Here is a 17,615-nt window from a genome sequence, read left to right on the forward strand (position 1 = left end):
ACCATATTAGCAAGTCCCAAGGAAACTCCTTAGGGGGCGATATAGCAGATTGCTTTTGCTGGAAGCCTCTCCATCTACAATCAAATAGGCTCAGTTTGTGTTTATTCACTGCTGCAGTCCTGTAGTTCCAATTAAAGTAACACATCTTTGCCATCATTCAATACCATAATAGGAAAATTCAACAGCGCAACCTCCAAGGATAGTTTTATCACCTGAGGAAATATCTGGGAGAACATTGAAAACATCTTTTGCCAAAACAAATTGAGCAACTGACACTCCCACTACATGTGACAATATGTCCCTTCTTCCCTACACTCCCCAATTCCCAGCCATAAAGTTCCCATAATTTTACAGGTGTGTAGTACCAACACATCAAAACCTTATGTCTGTTTTCAGCAATCAAGGCAGATGTACCTGATTTCCCTGTGCGTCCTCAAATCAGTTCCTATTCACCTATTCATCCAATCGCAATGATCTTCCCAAATCATACTCCTAGTCTTGCATAAATTAAAGTTTCTCTTCTCCCCTCCTATTCAAAGAATGGTAGTTCTTAGATATAGACCCTTTAGGGACCACCAGTCCTAGAAAGTCATCAAACACACTTTTCCCCTGCTGCAGACCAATCAACATCCCAGATGTAGAAAGATAGAACTTAACCTGCAAATATGGAAAGATACCCCGGGACAATAACCCATATTGAGATCGTAGGACCACAAAAGATTTCATCTCTCCAGTAGCCCTATCATAGAATTGCCCCAGTCACACTAAGCCTCCCATCTCCCATTCCTCATCAACGAAATAATGCCTGATCCTGTCCCTGGCAAAATGCCACATTATCTTAACGAATAAAACCTTTCTTCCCGAGGGAAATTTTTCGAAACCTAATATGATCAATGGTCCTAAGCCATGTAGATTACTGCAACGGAATCTATGCAGGATGTAAAGAACAACTCGCAAAAAAACTCCAGACCGCCCAAAACACAGCTGCCAGGCTGATATTGGGTAAAACACGCTTCAAAAGTGCTAAACCCCTCCGAGAAAAGCTACACTGGCTCCCAATCAATGAACGGATCATCTTCAAAATTTGCACCTTGGTCCACAAAATTATCTACAGCGTAGTCCCAGGATACATGACAGACCTCATAGATCTACCAACCAGAAACCGAATCGGATCATCATGATCATACCTAAACTTGCATTACCCAACTTGCAAAGGAGTTAAATACAAAACAACTTATGCATCCAGCTTCTTCTACATAAGTGCACAACTATGGAATGGTCTCCCAAAAGTTGTGAAAATAATCCATGACCATTTAAACTTCAGGAAATCACTAAAAACCACCCTCTTCAAAAAGGCTTACCCCACCGATCCAACGTAAATCCCCACACCCAGCAACACAACATAACCAGTGATTGTACTGGACAATATACAGTCTTCATTCCCTTCGACCCTCATGGTGCCTGATACACACCTACCTCACTCGACCACAATATAACCTTGTATTTGTTATCAACCGACTGGCGAATGCCTTTACGGTACTATGTAAGCCACATTGAGCTTGCAAATAGGTGGGAAAATGTGGGGTACAAATGTAACAAATAAAAATAAATAAATTATACCTCACTAGGCTATACCTAGAGTACTTCCTGCCCCCTAGTGTAAGGATCCCCTATCCCCTGCCCTAATTCCTTCCCCCTGGGTGGCATGAAAGAAATGTCATCTATTTCCTCCTATTCCAGTTCCACTCACTGTTTGATTTCCTGTGCCTGCCAAGCTAGTATCACCTGTAGGTGAGCTGCCTGATAGTAACACTTAATATTTGGCACTCCGAATCCACCCTCCTGTTTCTCAACCACAGGACCCTTCTCACGAACTTAGGATGTTTATGTACCCAAATCTAAAGAGCTGTTGAATCTTTAACAAGGTTTTATCAGGTACTTCAGTAGGCAAACTCTGAAAACAGGAAGAATTTTTTAAAATCCATTTCAATCTGATAATAAAATCAAATTCTTCACATAAGTTAGAGTATCATCTTATCTTATGAGAAAAGTAAAAATGCACAGCTTAAAGGTAGACCTTGCTTCCAGAGGAAGCCAGTGTAGTTTGACAGGCAATGGTGTTACACTCTCATATTTTGATTTTGAGAAAATCAGTCTGGCTGCCATATTCTGCAGCATCTGGAATTTACTAAAACACTGATATTGCAGCCTATATATATTTATTTATTTATTTTATTGCATTTGTATCCCACCTCTTTGCAGGCTCAATGTGGCTTACAAATACAATACAAATTACAATACAATACAAATTACAGTAGTCTATCTGTGGTAAAATCAAGTCTTGTACTAAAATTCTAAACCTTTCTTGTTGAAAACAGTTCCTCACTTACTACTACTGCTTATCATTTATATAGCGCTACAAGGCATACGCAGCGCTGTACACCATACACAAAGACAGTCCCTGCTCAAAGAGCTTACAATCTAGATAAGACAGTACACAGAACAATTAAGGGCAAGGGAATAGAGAGGTGAGGATAAAGGACAGGGCAAGTAAGTTAGGAGTCAAAAGCAGTGGTAAAGTGGGTTTTGAGTTTTGATTTGAAAACGGCCAAAGACGGGGCTAGACGTACAGGTTCGGGAAGTCTATTCCAGACGTGAGGTGGAGCGAGATAAAAGGAACGGAGTCTTGAATTAGCAGTAGAGGAGAAAGGGACGGATAAGAGAGATTTTTCTATAGAACGGAGTACTCGAGGGGGGACGTAGGGGGAGACAAGAGTTGAGAGGTACTGGGGAGCGGCAGAGTGAATGCACTTATAGGTCAATAGGAGAAGTTTGAATTGAATATGGAAACGGATAGGGAGCCAGTGAAGTGACTTAAGGAGAGGGCTAATGTGGGTATAACGACTTTGGCGGAAAATGAGTCGCGCAGCAGAGTTTTGGATTGATTGAAGAGGAGAGAGATGGCTAAGGGAGGCCGGTGAGAAGTAGGTTACAATAATCAAGACGAGAGGTGATAAGAATGTGGATAAGGGTTCTGGTAGAGTGCTCAGAGATGAAGGTACGGATTTTACTGATGTTATAGTGAAAGAAACAACAGGTTTTGGCAATCTGTTGAATGTGAGCAGAGAAGGAGAGAGAGGAGTCAAAGATGACCCCAAGGTTATGAGCTGATGAGACAGGGAGAATAAGAGTGCCATCCACCGAAATAGAGAAAGGGGGAAGAGGTAGGTTTTGGGGGAAAGATGAGAAGCTCGGTTTTGGCAATGTTAAGTTTGAGATGTCGTTGAGACATCCAGGCAGCGATATCAGGCAGGCTGAGACATTGGTCTGGATGCTGGTTGAGATTTCAGGGGTAGAGAGGTAGATTTGGGAGTCATCAGCATAGAGATGGTATTGAAAGCCATGGGATGATATCAGAGAGCCAAGGGAAGAAGTATAGATGGAGAAAAGGAGAGGACCGAGAACAGAACCCTGAGGTACACTGATTGGTAGAGGGATAGAAGTGGAAGAGGATCCACCAGAGTGTACACTAAAGGTGCGAAGTGAGAGGTAGGTGGAGAACCAGGAAAGAACAGAGCCCTGGAATCCAAATAAAGACAGCGTATCAAGGAGTAGGCTGTGATCAACAGTGTCAAAAGCAGCTGATAGATCGAGAAGGATGAGGATAGAATAGAGACCTTTGGATTTGGCCAGGAACGGCCGTTGGAAACTTTTGTAAGTGCAGTTTCAGTTGAATGAAGAGGGCGAAAGCCAGATTGAAGTGGGTCAAGAACAGCATGAGATGAGAGAAAGTCAAGACAGCAGCGGTGAACGTGTGTTCAAGTAACTTGGAAAAGAAGGGGAGGAGGGAGATGGGTCGATAGTTGGAAGGACAGGTAGGGTCAAGTGAAGGCTTCTTCAGGAGCGGTGTGAACACAGCATGTTTGAAGGCATCAGGAACGGTCGCAGTGGAAAGAGAGAGATTGAGGCTATGACGGATAAAAGGGGTGAGAGTAGGAGAGATGATGTTAAGAAGGTGGGTAGGAATGGGATCAGAGGAACAGGTAGTTCGTGTTGAGGAGGAGAGAAGATGTGATGTTCCTTCATCAGTGATCTCAGGAAAGGAGGAAAAGGATGGAGGGGTTGAGGAACTAGGGGAATGGACAAGGGGAGGGAGAGGTGGGGGTGGTTTGGAAGAGAATTCGAGGTTTATCTTCTGAACCTTGTCGTAGAAGAACTCAGCTAGGATCTGGGGAGATGTTGGGGGTGGAGGCACCTTGAGGAGAGAGTTTAGTGTGGCGAAGAGAAGTCGAGGGTTTGAGTCGAGAAAATTAGTCAGTTGGATGTAGTAGTCCTGTTTGGAAACAAGAGAGCAGATTGGAAGGAGGTCAACATGAATTTGAAGTGTGAGAAGTCAGCAAGGGCACGAGATTTTAGCCAGAGGCGTTCGGCGGAACGGGTACAAGAATATAGGTAGTGGATTTTAGGGGTTAGCCAGGGCTGGGGTTTGGTACGTCTAATAGGACGGGGCATGAGAGGTGCAAAAGTGTCTAAGGCAGAGGATAGAATAGTATTGTAGGAAGAGATGGCATCATTGACAGATTTGGATGGTGTAGTGGTAGAGAAGAGGTTCGAGACATTGGAGGATAGGGTAGTAGGGTCAATGGCCTGGAGATTCCTAGATAAATTGGTTAAGATTGGGTGGGAGGAAGTTTAAGTGAGAAGGTTATTAGATGATGGTCAGGAAGGGGGAGATTTGAGGTAGAGGAATTGGCGGGAGAGCAGTTATAGGAGAAGATAAGATCAAGACAGTGACCATTTTGGTGGGTAGGGGAGGTGGAGCATAGTAACATAGTAGATGACGGCAGAAAAAGACCTGCACGGTCCATCCAGTCTGCCCAACGAGAAACCTATAAGTGTATACCTTACCTTGAATTTGTACCTGTCCCCTTCAGGGCACAGACCATACAAGTCTGCCCAGCCCAACCACCAGTCCTGCCTCCCATCAGCGGCTCTGGTACAGACCGTATAAGTCTGCCCTCCCCTATCCTCGCCTCCCAACCACCTCCCCCTCTTCCCCCCAACTGCTCCGCCACCCAATTTCAGCTAAGCTAGTTGAAGATTGAAGGAGGATGTTAAGGTGAGGAACTGAGAGACGTAAGAGTTGGAGGGATCATTAACATTAATGTTAAAGTCGCCAAGGATGAGGGAGGGGGAGGAAGGATAATGAAAGAAGGAAAGCCAAGCATCAAAGTTGCTGAGAAAGGATGAAAGGGATTTATCAGGGGGACGATAAATAACTGCTATTTGAAGAGGCAAAGGAGAGAATAGGCGGACGGAGTGGACTTCAAAGGAAGAAAAACAGAGAGACTGAGGTGGCGGAAGAGATTGAAATTTGGAAGAGGGTGAGAGTAATAGACCAACACCACCACCACGGCCAATAGGGTGAGGAGTATGGGAGAAGAGATAACCACCATGGCAGAGGGCTGTGACTGAAGCAGAGTCATCAGGGCAGAGCCAAGTTTCAGTTATCGCAAGCAGATGGAGGCTACAAGTGATAAAAAGGTCATGGATATAGGGAAGTTTGTTGCAGATGGAGTGGGCATTCCATAGGGCGCATGAGAAGGGCAGAGAAGAGGGGGGAGGAGAGGAATAGAGATGAGATTGGAGAGGTCACAGTGCGACCTGTACAAATATGATAAGGGTTGGTGAGGCGGACCAGGATTGGGATTGATGTCTCCAGCAGAGAGAAGAAGAAGGAATAAGAGAGTGCAGAGGAGAGTAGGAGAGGAGTGGCGATGAAGGCAACGAAGGCGAGCTGAACTCAGATAGAATGGGGAAGGTACGATGGAAGGGATGAAGTGTTGAAGGCAGAAAGCAAGGAAGGAGGAAGAGGACAAGAGCGATGGTGAGGTAATAAAATGAACGGAAAGGCAATGTATAGTTGTAGTGCATAGTGGCTTCGGGTGGAGGAGTAGATTGGGAAGGGACAGTGCTAGGAGGAGAATGTGAAATGGAGCCATATGTCGTGACTCAGGCAGATAGGCATTAGCTAACAGTCACAAACAGAGGTGAGGCAGCTGGAGCTGAGGCTGAAGGTGGAACAAGGAGTAGAGGTTGCAGGACTGGAGTTCAAGCTGGAGCAGAGGACGCGGGCCGGAGCAGATGATGCAAGGTGGGGCAGGTGATGCAGGCTGGAGCAGAGGATGCAAGGTGGGGCAGAGGATGCAGGCTGGAACAGGTGATGGAAGGTGGAGCAGAGGACGCATGTTGGAGCAGATGATGCAAGGTGGGGCAGAGGATGCAGGCTGGAACAGGTGACGGAAGGTGAGGCAGGTGATGCAGGCTGGGGTAGAGGATGTAGGCTGGAGCAGATGATGCAAGTTGGGGCAGAGGATGCAGGCTGGAGCAGGGAATGCAGGATATGAGCCGAAGTTGCAGGCTGGAACTGGATTGAGCCGAGGTTGCATGCAGGTGCCAAGGCCGCAGGTTGGAACAGGCCAAGCAGGCTGGGAAAGATGATGCTCTGTTCTAATAAGATGAGCTGATTCTGTCTTAGAAAGAAGAGGACTGATGGAGAGGCAAGTATACTAGCTTGATGTGGGAGAAAGCGATCCTCTAGCTGGGACCTGCCCTCCAAGTAATGTGTTATGCCTTCAAAGTAAAAATGTGTTTCCCTTAAGTTATTATGTAGAGATTTTGGGAATCCTGCAGTAGAGATGTCTGCAGAGAATTTCACAAGGCCCCTACCAAAAGTAGTTTAATTTGGACTTGGTAATTTGGACGTCTTAATTTTCTCAATATTCCAAAAGCCTTTCCAATGATATCCTTAATATGTTGCTCAAAAGTTAGAAATCTTAGCATAGCACCCAAGATTTTCAAACGGGTTTCTAGCTTAAATGTCTGATTCTCCACAGTTAATTGAGGACTAAGGTCAATATAATGTACCATTCCTAATACCAAAAATATGGTTTTTCTCTTTGTTTAATGTCAGATGATGGGTACACATTCATTGTTCCACTACCTGTATAATCTTCAACAACGGACCATAATTTAAATTATACAGATTAGTTCTCGGCCCACCCATATAAATACCCAAGTATCCAAAGGCGGTCTTCACCCATAGTAAGGCTCTGCACCTGATCCATTGCCATAGTAACATTTAAATCTTCAGATTTAGGCATATTAACCTGAAAACCTGATGCCCTCCCATATGCTTCCAGTTCCCAAATCACGTGCTCCAAAGACCCATGGGGATCAGTTAATGCGAACAAAATATCGGCGAACAAGCTAAATCTGTGATCCTTGCAATGGCCAGTAACACCACTAATCTGCACATTATCTCTAAATGTTTGCACAAAATGCTCAATCACCAATGCAAAAAGGATAAGTGTTCTGCCCCCATATTTATGGAGGCGCAAGGTACATTGTTATGCATATTTAGTATAAATATTATTTGTATTTGAATGTATTGTCTGTGTATAGATAGTACTGTATACTGGGGCTACTATCCCTATAGTTTTCAGTTTCCTGTGATTGACTCCTTCTGAGCAGGGGCGTATCTGAGGTTCTGCGGTAGGGGGGCAGGAGCTAGAGTAAGGGGGCACATTATAGCCCCCCCCCCAGGCCGCCGCCCCCCCCCAGGCCGCCGCCCCCCCCCCCCCCCCCCCACCACCGTCAACCCTCCCCCGCCTACCGCCATCACCTACCCCCGCCGAGGTCCGCTTCCTCCTGCCGGTGCCTTTAAAAATATTACTTCAGCTGGCGGGGGACCCCAACCCCCGCTAGCCCAGCCGAGGTCTTCTTTTAAGTTCTTCTTCCTTGTGCTGTTGAAAGCTGCAGCCTGCATCCCTTCCAGTTTTGGACGGAGTCTGACGTCGCAGCACGTTGACATCCTGCACGTACAACGTGCTGCAACGTCAGACTCCGTCCGAAACTGGAAGGGATGCAGGCTGCAGCTTTCAACAGCACGAAGAAGAAGAACTTAAACAAGACCTCGGCTGGGCTGGCGGGGGTTGGGGTCCCCCGCCAGCTGAAGTAATATTTTTAAAGGCACCGGCAGGAGGAAGCGAACCATGCCTTATTATTAAACTCTAAATATTTTTGCTTCCTCAGCTTCATTTTATAGTGGAATTCCTCCATCTCTGTATCACAAAGCTGTTTCCTAGCTTCCCTAAGCTACAAGGAAACATTTTTACCAACTGTATCTCTTTTATGCTTCATCTCTAGCATCATTATAACGCCATGCAGCCTCTGCTCTTTTTCCAACCTTTGTTTCTTCCATCTCAAGGCTATAGCAATCAAGGGCCCTCTCATTGTGTGCCTTAAACCCCTCCCAAATTCCCTCTGAGAAGGTTGTCTCTACCCCATTCAAGAAAGACACTCCAACTGTCTGGAAATCCCTGGGATCCAACTAACTATCATTTAGCTGCCAAAAGCATTTGCCAGGGTCAATCTGTAATCCCCTATCAAATTGGGATTACTAAATGATAGAATTCCTGGTTGAGAGTCACTGGGGGGAGTGACTGGGAGGTTCTTGGGTGGGAGGATGCCCAGCCCCTGGGAATGTTTATGAAGTAAAATGCAGGGAGATAGTGCCCTGTTCTGTGGAGTGACAAAGTGGGGAGGAGTTAAGAGAGAATAAGGAGATTTTGAGCAGAAAGATGTCCTTGGTTTTGCCTCTGACTAAGGGTACCTAGTAATCTCTGGTTGCCTGCAAGCCCCTGCCAAGTGACAAGGAAGGAGAAGGGAGATTTCTGGAATCCCATTTACAATTGGGCAGAAATAGTTATTGCTGTTCTCACAATAACTGGAGAAGGAGTAAGAGCTCTGGTAGGATTGGGGAGTCCTATCCAAGAGCGGGACTTGGAGCATAAGTACATAAGTATTGCCATACTGGGACAGACCAAAGGTCCATCAAGCCCAGCATCCTGTTTCCAACAGTGGCCAATTCAGGTCATAAATTCCTGACAAGATCCCCAAAAAGTACAAAACATTTTATACTGCTTATCCCAGAAATAGTGGATTTTCCCCAAGTCCAATTTAATAATGATCTATGGACTTTTCCATTAAGAAACTGTCCAAGCCTTTTTTAAAACTTTGCTAAGCTAACCGCCTTTACCACATTCTCTGGCAACGTTGAGTGAAGAAAAAGTTTCTCAGATTCATTTTAAATTTACTACTTTGTAGCTTAATTGCATGCCCCCTAGTCCTAGTATTTTTGGAAAGCATAAACAGACGCTTCACATCTACCCGTTCAACTCCACTCATTATTTTATAGACCTCGATCATATCTCCCCTCAGCCGCCTTTTCTCCAAGCTGAAGCGCCCTAACCGCTTTAGCCTTTCCTCATAGGGAAGTCGCCCCATCCCCTTTATCATTTTCGTCGCCCTTCTCTGCACTTTTTCTAATTCCACTATATCTTTTTTGAGATGCGGGGACCAGAATTGAACACAATAGTCGAGGTGCGGTTGCACCGTGGAGGGATGCAAAGGCATTATAATGTCCTCATTTTTGTGCTCCTAACATTATCAGGAGCATGTCTTTCTAACTTCATGTCATCATGTGTCTTTACTTGGATTTAGCTCATACCTTCTTTTTCAGTAATGATTTACATTCAGGTACCCTACATAATTACGATCCCTTCCTATTTTATAGGAAGAATAATATCTTCTGATACTAAATATAGTTCTTCTGTAGGAGAGTGTAGCAATTAGACCTAGCAGATTGTTGTCAAACTACAACCCTCGATGTAGTTGCATCTCATCTCTGTATGCTTTTCTGAACCAATATTTCTGGGCCTGATACTCAGCCAATGGCGATCAGCATTTTGCGTGCTGCTGCTGGCGCTAAACCCAGAAATTTAATGCTAGGCACTGGTATTTAATTTCCCAGTATCCAGAGCCGGCTAACACACAGCCAGTTAAACGTGATATTCAGCACTCAGGACCCTGTTTACTAAGCCATGTCATAAGCACGCTAGCTAAATATTAGCATTCGCTAACACTAAACACACCCATGGGAATACATGGGTGTCTCCTAGCATTAGCACGTGCTCATTTTTAGCGCACGCTAAAAACGCTAGTGTACCTTAAACAGGGCCCTTAACTGGCTATGGGTTACCGCATAAAGATAGGACTGACTTTTATGTGGCTAACCTGGCTGGTTAAGTGTTGATTATCAGTACTTAACCAGCCAAGTGCCGACCCTGCCCCTGAAATGCCCCCAAAATAGCCAGTTTGAGTAAAAATTAGCGGTTAGTCCCGAATAGGCGATTTAATGGGCACGGAGCCATTTCTGGCCAATTAAATTGTTTTGAATTTCGACCCCGCTGTTTCATACACATCCTGTGTGGACGACAGCAAAGTGCATGGATTCCTGCTGCCATCAGCTAGCAGCCCCCCTACTCTCCACCACTGCTGAGGTAATTATTTTTTATTTATTTTTATTTGCTGCATTTGTATCCCACATTTTCCCACCTATTTGCAGGCTCAATGTGGCTTACATTATATAGCAATGGCATCACCATTAACAGAGTAAGAGGCTCAGCATATTGTTACAATTAATGTACAAGAATAACAGGGTAAATAAAATGATAATACATAACATACAAGTGAGAGTAGGAATCCACCCTTTACCCAAGACACTCTTTCTTGTTTGTTTTTTTATTTATTTTTCTTTGCATGCAGATTAAAAATGAAGGAACACAGACCTGTCTGGATGTTGGAGAAAATAATCAAGGAGGAAAACCTTTGATAATGTATCCCTGCCACGGCATGGGGGGAAATCAGGTACCATTAAGAATTGGAGACTTCAATATAGGAGATGGTGGGAAGGGGTTGGGGGGAGGAACATGAGACTGCAGTCCTAGAGGAGGGAGGAAGGAAGAAAGAATTGAAGGTGGTAGAAGGGGAGAAGAGGAAGTGAAGACTGCAATGCAGGAAGTGGAGAGGTTGAGAAATCGAGGACGGTACTGCTGGGGGAAAAGAGAAGAAAGAGTGGGGTCTGCAATCTGGAAGGGGAATTCTTGGGAAGGAGGGGGGTAGACATCAAGTACAGCAGTTCTGGAGGTGTTTTATGGCAGGACTGATTACCATGTTGCTGTTCTGTCCCTTGTTCATATTTGCAGTACTTTGAATACTCTTCACAGAAGGATCTGCGGCACAGCGTATCAAAAGAGTTATGTCTACAGTGCAAGCCTAATGGTGCAGCTGTGGAGCTTGTAGTGTGTTCCTTCAAGGGGAAAGGCACATTTGTTCAAGGAAATGAAGAATGGGAGTTGACTGCAGTAAGTAATGCTAAGCAAGTCTTATGACACTTTATTGAGCCACATCTGTCACCTTTCCCTCTGTCCCTGATGCACCTCTGAGCTCTCTCCTTCATCTCTGTTGTAACAAGAAAGATATAGCCACTGTTGAATCTGGGTGGGCTGTGGTCAATCTGCTGTTGATTGAAGGCCACCCAATCCGGTTGTCTCAGTGCTATTGCTGGACTAAGGATGAGACAGTGCCAGTGGTATTGGCAGTATCTGCAGATGCAGGCTGGGGCCAGCTGAAGAAGAAAAGCCTGTTTTACAGGCCCAGGCACACGAAGAACCTGTATTGCTAGTCCTTATGGTGTTCATCTCTACCTTCCCCTCTGCAGCTCTTCTGGCTACTGGGACATTCTTCCCTGTTCAGGAGGCGGAGACTCTGGGGAAGAATGGGGCCCCAGACACTTGGGGGCAGGAAAGGGGACTGAGTGGGAGGAGGGGTTTGTAGGTATGATGCTTCAGTAATTCTGTTGGGGAGGGAAAGTGAGGACCTCCACAATACGATAGAGTGTGTTTTACTATTAGATAATGTATTGAACAACTTCTGTGAATAACCCTGTTGACAGTATCAAACTGAATGAGTACATAAGTACATAAGTAATGCCATACTGGAAAAAGACCAAGGGTCCATCGAGCCCAGCATCTTGTCCACGACAGCGGCCAATCCAGGCCAAGGGCACCTGGCAAGCTTCCCAAACATTCTATACATGTTATTCCTGGAATTTTGGATTTTTCCAAGTCCGTTTGGTAGCGGTTTATGGACTTGTCCTTTAGGAAACCGTCCAACCCCTTTTTAAACTCTGCTAAGCTAACCGCCTTCACCACATTTTCCGGCAATGAATTCCAGAGTTTAATTACACGTTGGGTGAAGAAATATTTTCTCCGATTTGTTTTAAATTTACTACACTGTAGTTTAATCGCATGCCCCCTAGTCCTAGTATTTTTGGAAAGCGTGAACAGACGCTTCACATCCACCTGTTCCACTCCACTCATTATTTTATATACCTCTATCATGTCTCCTCTCAGCCATCTCTTCTCCAAGCTGAATAATAATAACAGACATGCACTTAGCTTTGTATTGCCATATGCAGCACTCTTTTGAGCGTTCGACGGGGGCCACCGTTTCACCCCGGAAAAAAGGCTTCTTCAGGAACGAAGTGCTGATATAGGATGCTGGAGGTCTAAGGAAACAAGAGTTAGTTGTGAAATAATTTGAACAGAAGTAAAAAATGCACATAATGCAACAGCCCGTGGGTTCACTTACTTTTAGTGGGAGCGCTCAAAATTTAAAATGGCGCCTCAGCGTCATAGACTAAACAGCTGATTTAAGTAAGCTCCTCAATTGGCTACTCAAAGAGGCAACTTAATTGACTGATACGGGTGATAATATGGCATGTTAGTAAAAAATGTGCCAATCTATGGAGCTGTTTAATCCATTTGGTTCAATTGTGTTTAAGTCAAAAATCCACTTAGCTTCCCTTCTTTGTAACTTCAATTTACGATTACCGCCTCTGTTAGATGGATCTATTTTGTCTATTGCAAAGCATTGTAGATCTTCAAATTTGTGGTTGTTTTCAATGCAATGCTCTACTAAAGGCTCCTTACGGACCATTCTTCTATTGTCTGATCTTTGTTCGAGAATCCTTGTTTTCAAAGATCTTGTTGTCATTTCTATATAGGTCTTCATACACGGACAACTAATAGAGTAAACAACGTGGTCAGATAAGCAATTGGTGAAATGAGATAATTTGTGTAGCTTGTTAGTCTTAGGATTAAAAATTCTTTTGTTTGTTTGGTAATAGGACAAATCTGGCACAACCCACACTTGAAATGGCCGCAGATCTATTTTGCATTACTTTTCTTTTTTAATCTTAAATCTGCAGGACTAACAGTGTCTTTAATGTTGTTGCCCCTTGAAAATGCTCTGCGCAAATTAGTATTTTGAAAAAAAAAAGGAATAGATTGTATTATCTCCCATCTGTTCCTAACTATGCGTGCTAGATGGGGACTGTTCTCATTGTATTGCATCACCATGGTAAACATGCCATCTGTTTTACCTTTAGTGGTACTTGACAGAAGTAATTCCCGGGTGTTATATTTTGCTCTGCGGTATGGTTTTTTTTTAAGAACTGTTTTGGAATAACCTCTTTCTGCTAGATCAAGCATTAATGTTTTGGCTTGCTGTTTGAAAGTTAGTAAATCAGTGCAGATCCGTCTCAGTCTTAACATTTGTGAAAACGGGAGGCTGTTCCTTAGTTGTACCGGATGGCAGCTGGAGTTGCGTAGAAAAGTGTTCCGGTCTGTGTTTTTCTTATAGACCTGAGTGACAAAGTTGTTGGAGATAATTTTAACCTCTACATCTAAGTAATGAATGGTTTCAAAAGAGTGCAGTGAACTGAATGTCAGTGTTACAGCTGTTTATCCATGTCATAAAATTATTTAAATCTGACAATGTGCCGCTCCAGAGCATAAAAATGTCATTGATGTACCTCCACCATTTCACTATCACGTCATGAAATGGGGATCGAGTAATCCATTTTCTTTCAAAGTGTGACATGTATAGGTTTGCAATCGACAGAGCAAATGTTGCAAACCTATACAGCCTTTTTGCTGTCCTAACTTTTATCCACTTAAGTAGTTAGCAGACTAAATATCACTGCTAACTGGTTTAAGTGGTGGCTATAGTACACCTAACTCCACCCATGGACTGCCCATGGCTAGCTGGTTTGCAAATGGCTGGTTAGAACCAAGATTCAGTGGCACTACCTAGTTAAGTGCCACTGAATATCAGCAGCCAACCAGCTCAGCAAGGTTTAACAAGGCAGCAGCTTATCCTGTCATCACATTTGAATATTGGGCTCATGGTGTCAGTTGTGGTATTATGAGATCATTCTGTGTGGGGAGGGGGAGATCATGATTGGTTCCATTAATAAAATCTTAGCTGGAGGGCTTATGGGTTCAATTCCCAAGTCTTTTAAATAGCTATCAACACCTGTTGGGGGGCAGGGGAGGAAGGCAGACAGCTGCAGAGTAGTAATTGGGTGAGAGAAAAGGAGGGAGTTTGAGAGCAAAACTGCTGAGGTGGGGGGAGGGGGGGTTGTGAAAAATACTGAGACTGTTGAGGGGAGGGGAGGAGGTTGAAACTTGACAGGCACACTGCTGGGGGGGACAACAGGTGGCAAGAGAGACTACTAGGAATAGGGTAGGGGAATAAGGGATGAGACTACTTGGGGGGGGGGGGGAGATGTCAGTAAGAGTATAATTAAATTGGCTCAGACCTGTATGCCTAGTGCTTGTCTGTTAACCCAAGGCCCTGATAAAAAAATCAGTTCCCATGTCGTTAACCTCTTTCTTACACCTGTTCTGTCTCCTTTCTGTTTTGAAGAATCGGCTGATTAGGAATGTTGAATCCAATGTATGTCTGACATCGAAAGGGGAGCATCCCTCTACCACAGAATGCAACCCTAGAGACCTCCACCAGCTCTGGTCCCTTAACTAAACCCTGGACGTTTTGCAGCAAGAACAGGGTGAGGGATCGTGCTTGGGACCTTTCACCTAGAGAGCAGTACCATAAGGAAATTCCGAATCTCTCCACCCATGAAAGAGACCCACTGTGCTGCTCTTCACACCAGATTTGGTTTTATTGTACACCAGAGCCTTCAGATTGTTATTGAGAGAGATGCTGCTCAAATTTTAAAAGATAACTTTAAAAACCAAAATGCAGCATGAGAGCTTGACTGCTCAGACTATCTGCCTTCTATCAAGAACTGAATCTGAGGACACTGCAAATCTGAAATCCAACCTCAAGACATAACATTGCCTCAATGACAAGCAGCATACACTAAAATCTTCTGTGTGGCTAGGAATTTTTGAGGTACACAATGGTGGTGTCTTCATATTGTGCTGAGTACTAGCAGGGATGAGGGTGGTGGTCCTCTCTTAATGATAGTTTGAATTACAGAAGAAACAAATTTTGGAAGGCCCTGTGGACAACATGAATGCCAAGTCCTACTTCTTGCTTGGAGTGCTGAAGACCCAGTAGTTCATCAGAGTTATGAATGGGACAATGTGGTGGCCCTGAAGAACCAGCCATAAGCCAGTGAAAGACAGGTTCCTTCTGCAAATGCCACCTTCAAAGTGTGTGTGTATATATATATGTATATATATGTATATATATATTAAAGGTGCCTTAACATATGCAGGAGAAGGGGTCTATGTGTGGTCCCTGCTAATCCTGCTTTGCTATGTCATCCTCTGAAATCCACACAAAGAAATTTCTGTTGAATGTGTGATTATTTTGTATGTCTTTTAAGGAATGGAAGGGATAATCAATATTATAGTGATTTGAAATGACTTTAGATCCATTAGAGAGTGCTGTGGGAATCCTAATCGCATCTGGGATGTTAGGCTCCAGAGAGAAATGTATTTGCAAAATGAGCCTCACTTAAGATCAGATCTGTACCACTGACATGTTAAGAAATGTTTTTTCCCCTGTTTATGGGTCAGTCACAGCACAGAATAAATATATCAACACTTGGGATGAATCTCGCAGGAGCTGACGTCACTGGATAGCGATGATATTGATGTCTCGGATGACACAATTCCTGAACTTTGCGTTTGCTCACCAAATGAAGAATTGTAATTGCAAATGTAGCCATTCTTTGAGGAGGTCACCAGTGTGGACCAGTGGCAGCCTTACCATTAGGCTAACTGAGGTGGGGGACTCATTCAGGCGGCACTCTCCATGGAGTGGCATCTCCCCCCTTCCCTCCTCAATTCTCTTCGCTGCATTTACCTTTTTTTTTTTTCTTTTCCAAAAGCGGCAGTGGCAGCGATTCCCATAGGCTGCCCTGCCACCAGCACCGGACTCTCTTCCCTACTGCGGCCTGTCTCTTGATGTAAATTCCTGTTTCCTCAGAGTTGGGATGCAGTAGAGTGAAGGGGCCGGTGCCAGCAGCAGGGCAGCCTGTGGGAATCGCTGCCACTGCCACCTTTTGGAAAAGAAAAAAAGAAAGTAAAGGTGGAGAAGAGGGGAGATGCTGGGTAGGGGTGGGAGCAGGAGCAGTATCTCATTCCTGCCTCGGGGCAGATTGATCCACACCAGAGGCTGCCCAAGGCAGTCTATCAATACCTTGTGTGACACCCTTGTGTGATGTAGCTGCTCACTTAGAGTTTCAGCGATTTTGAAAAGTAAAAGATTTGATATTGGCAGGTGTGATTGTCAGATGGACTTCTGAAACCTTAAATGGTGGGTGCAGTTTATTTTGACTGATGTAATTAGTTCATATGAGAGTTCTACATTTCCACCTTTAGAAATGTGTGTTCATATTAAACTGCATTACAGTTTTATAAGTTAATTATTTATGCCCCTCATTTTAGGGGGGGAGGATGTATGGGAGAGGTTATTTTGTGCATCTTATTTTGATGCAGAATCAACTTCTACGTGTGCCTGATGAGCAGAACCACCCTTATGCCTCAGGGGCCCCAACTCTGTGCAAAACTGAAGGGTTCACACTATTCTACTAATTGTTGGGGGCCCCTTCCAAATTTCTGTCCTGGGCCTCGGCATGTCTAACACTGGCCCTGCTGATGAGTTTGTTCATCTGTTATTTTTATCTGGGTATGTGCAAGACCTAATGCACAAAACCTCCTCTGTAACAGAACACTACATATGTAAGAAGAAAATGTGTGCGTATGTTTAAAACAAATCAGGAGGTAGAGGGGGGTGGACATTAAGAGGAGAGTGAAAAATGAGATGGTGTATTTCATGGTGTACACCTTTCCAGTTTTGCTTACAGTAGTGCTATTGTTGACCTTCATTATTGATTCTCTACCCAACCCTCTCTGTTTAACCCTTCCAGTGCCTGCTGCAAGGAGCTTCACAACCCAGAGTCTTTAACTTGTAGTTGAGCTTGAAATGTAGGCTAGGCCACAGAGTATAACATGAAAATTAAATTAACTTTCAAGATGGGCTTTCTGAGGTTCCACCGGACACATGTGATCTTGGAGAAGTCACTTTACCTCTCTGTTCCTTAGTTCTAATCCCAGCTCTGCAAGACCTTATATAAGTGATGATGACATCCTCCTGTGCCTCCATTCTAATCAAGATTCCTACTGGTTCAGTGGACAAGTTGGTACCTGCCTGTACCTCAGTTTACCTACCTCTGATTGGGTAACTCTGGTGATGATAATATTCCTTCACTTTTTGGAACTTTCATATACAAATCCAATGCCAAAGTTCGTGTCCAGACATTCCATCCTAGATGTGGCTGTATGCATATTTCTCAAATATTCATAATACTAAGGCACATCAGGAACATTTTT

At 44.2% G+C, this 17,615-nt stretch overlaps 1 protein-coding gene across 3 annotated transcripts in view; it reads left to right on the forward strand.

The window, feature by feature from the left end:
* The window catches only part of GALNT6 (polypeptide N-acetylgalactosaminyltransferase 6), a 196,084-nt gene extending 180,521 nt beyond the window's left edge, over positions 1-15,563 (forward strand). For all 3 annotated transcript variants that reach the window (XM_030198275.1, XM_030198276.1, XM_030198277.1), the window contains exons 9-11: positions 10,669-10,770; positions 11,109-11,267; positions 14,677-15,563. In XM_030198275.1, the coding sequence (XP_030054135.1) occupies positions 10,669-10,770; positions 11,109-11,267; positions 14,677-14,790 (375 nt within the window). In that variant the 3' untranslated portion in view covers positions 14,791-15,563. The remainder of the gene's footprint in view (positions 1-10,668; positions 10,771-11,108; positions 11,268-14,676) is intronic.
* The last annotated feature ends 2,052 nt before the right edge of the window (positions 15,564-17,615 follow it).

The sequence above is a fragment of the Microcaecilia unicolor genome, chromosome 3 (genome assembly GCF_901765095.1).
Source record: "Microcaecilia unicolor chromosome 3, aMicUni1.1, whole genome shotgun sequence".
Taxonomy (NCBI): Eukaryota; Metazoa; Chordata; class Amphibia; order Gymnophiona; family Siphonopidae; genus Microcaecilia; species Microcaecilia unicolor.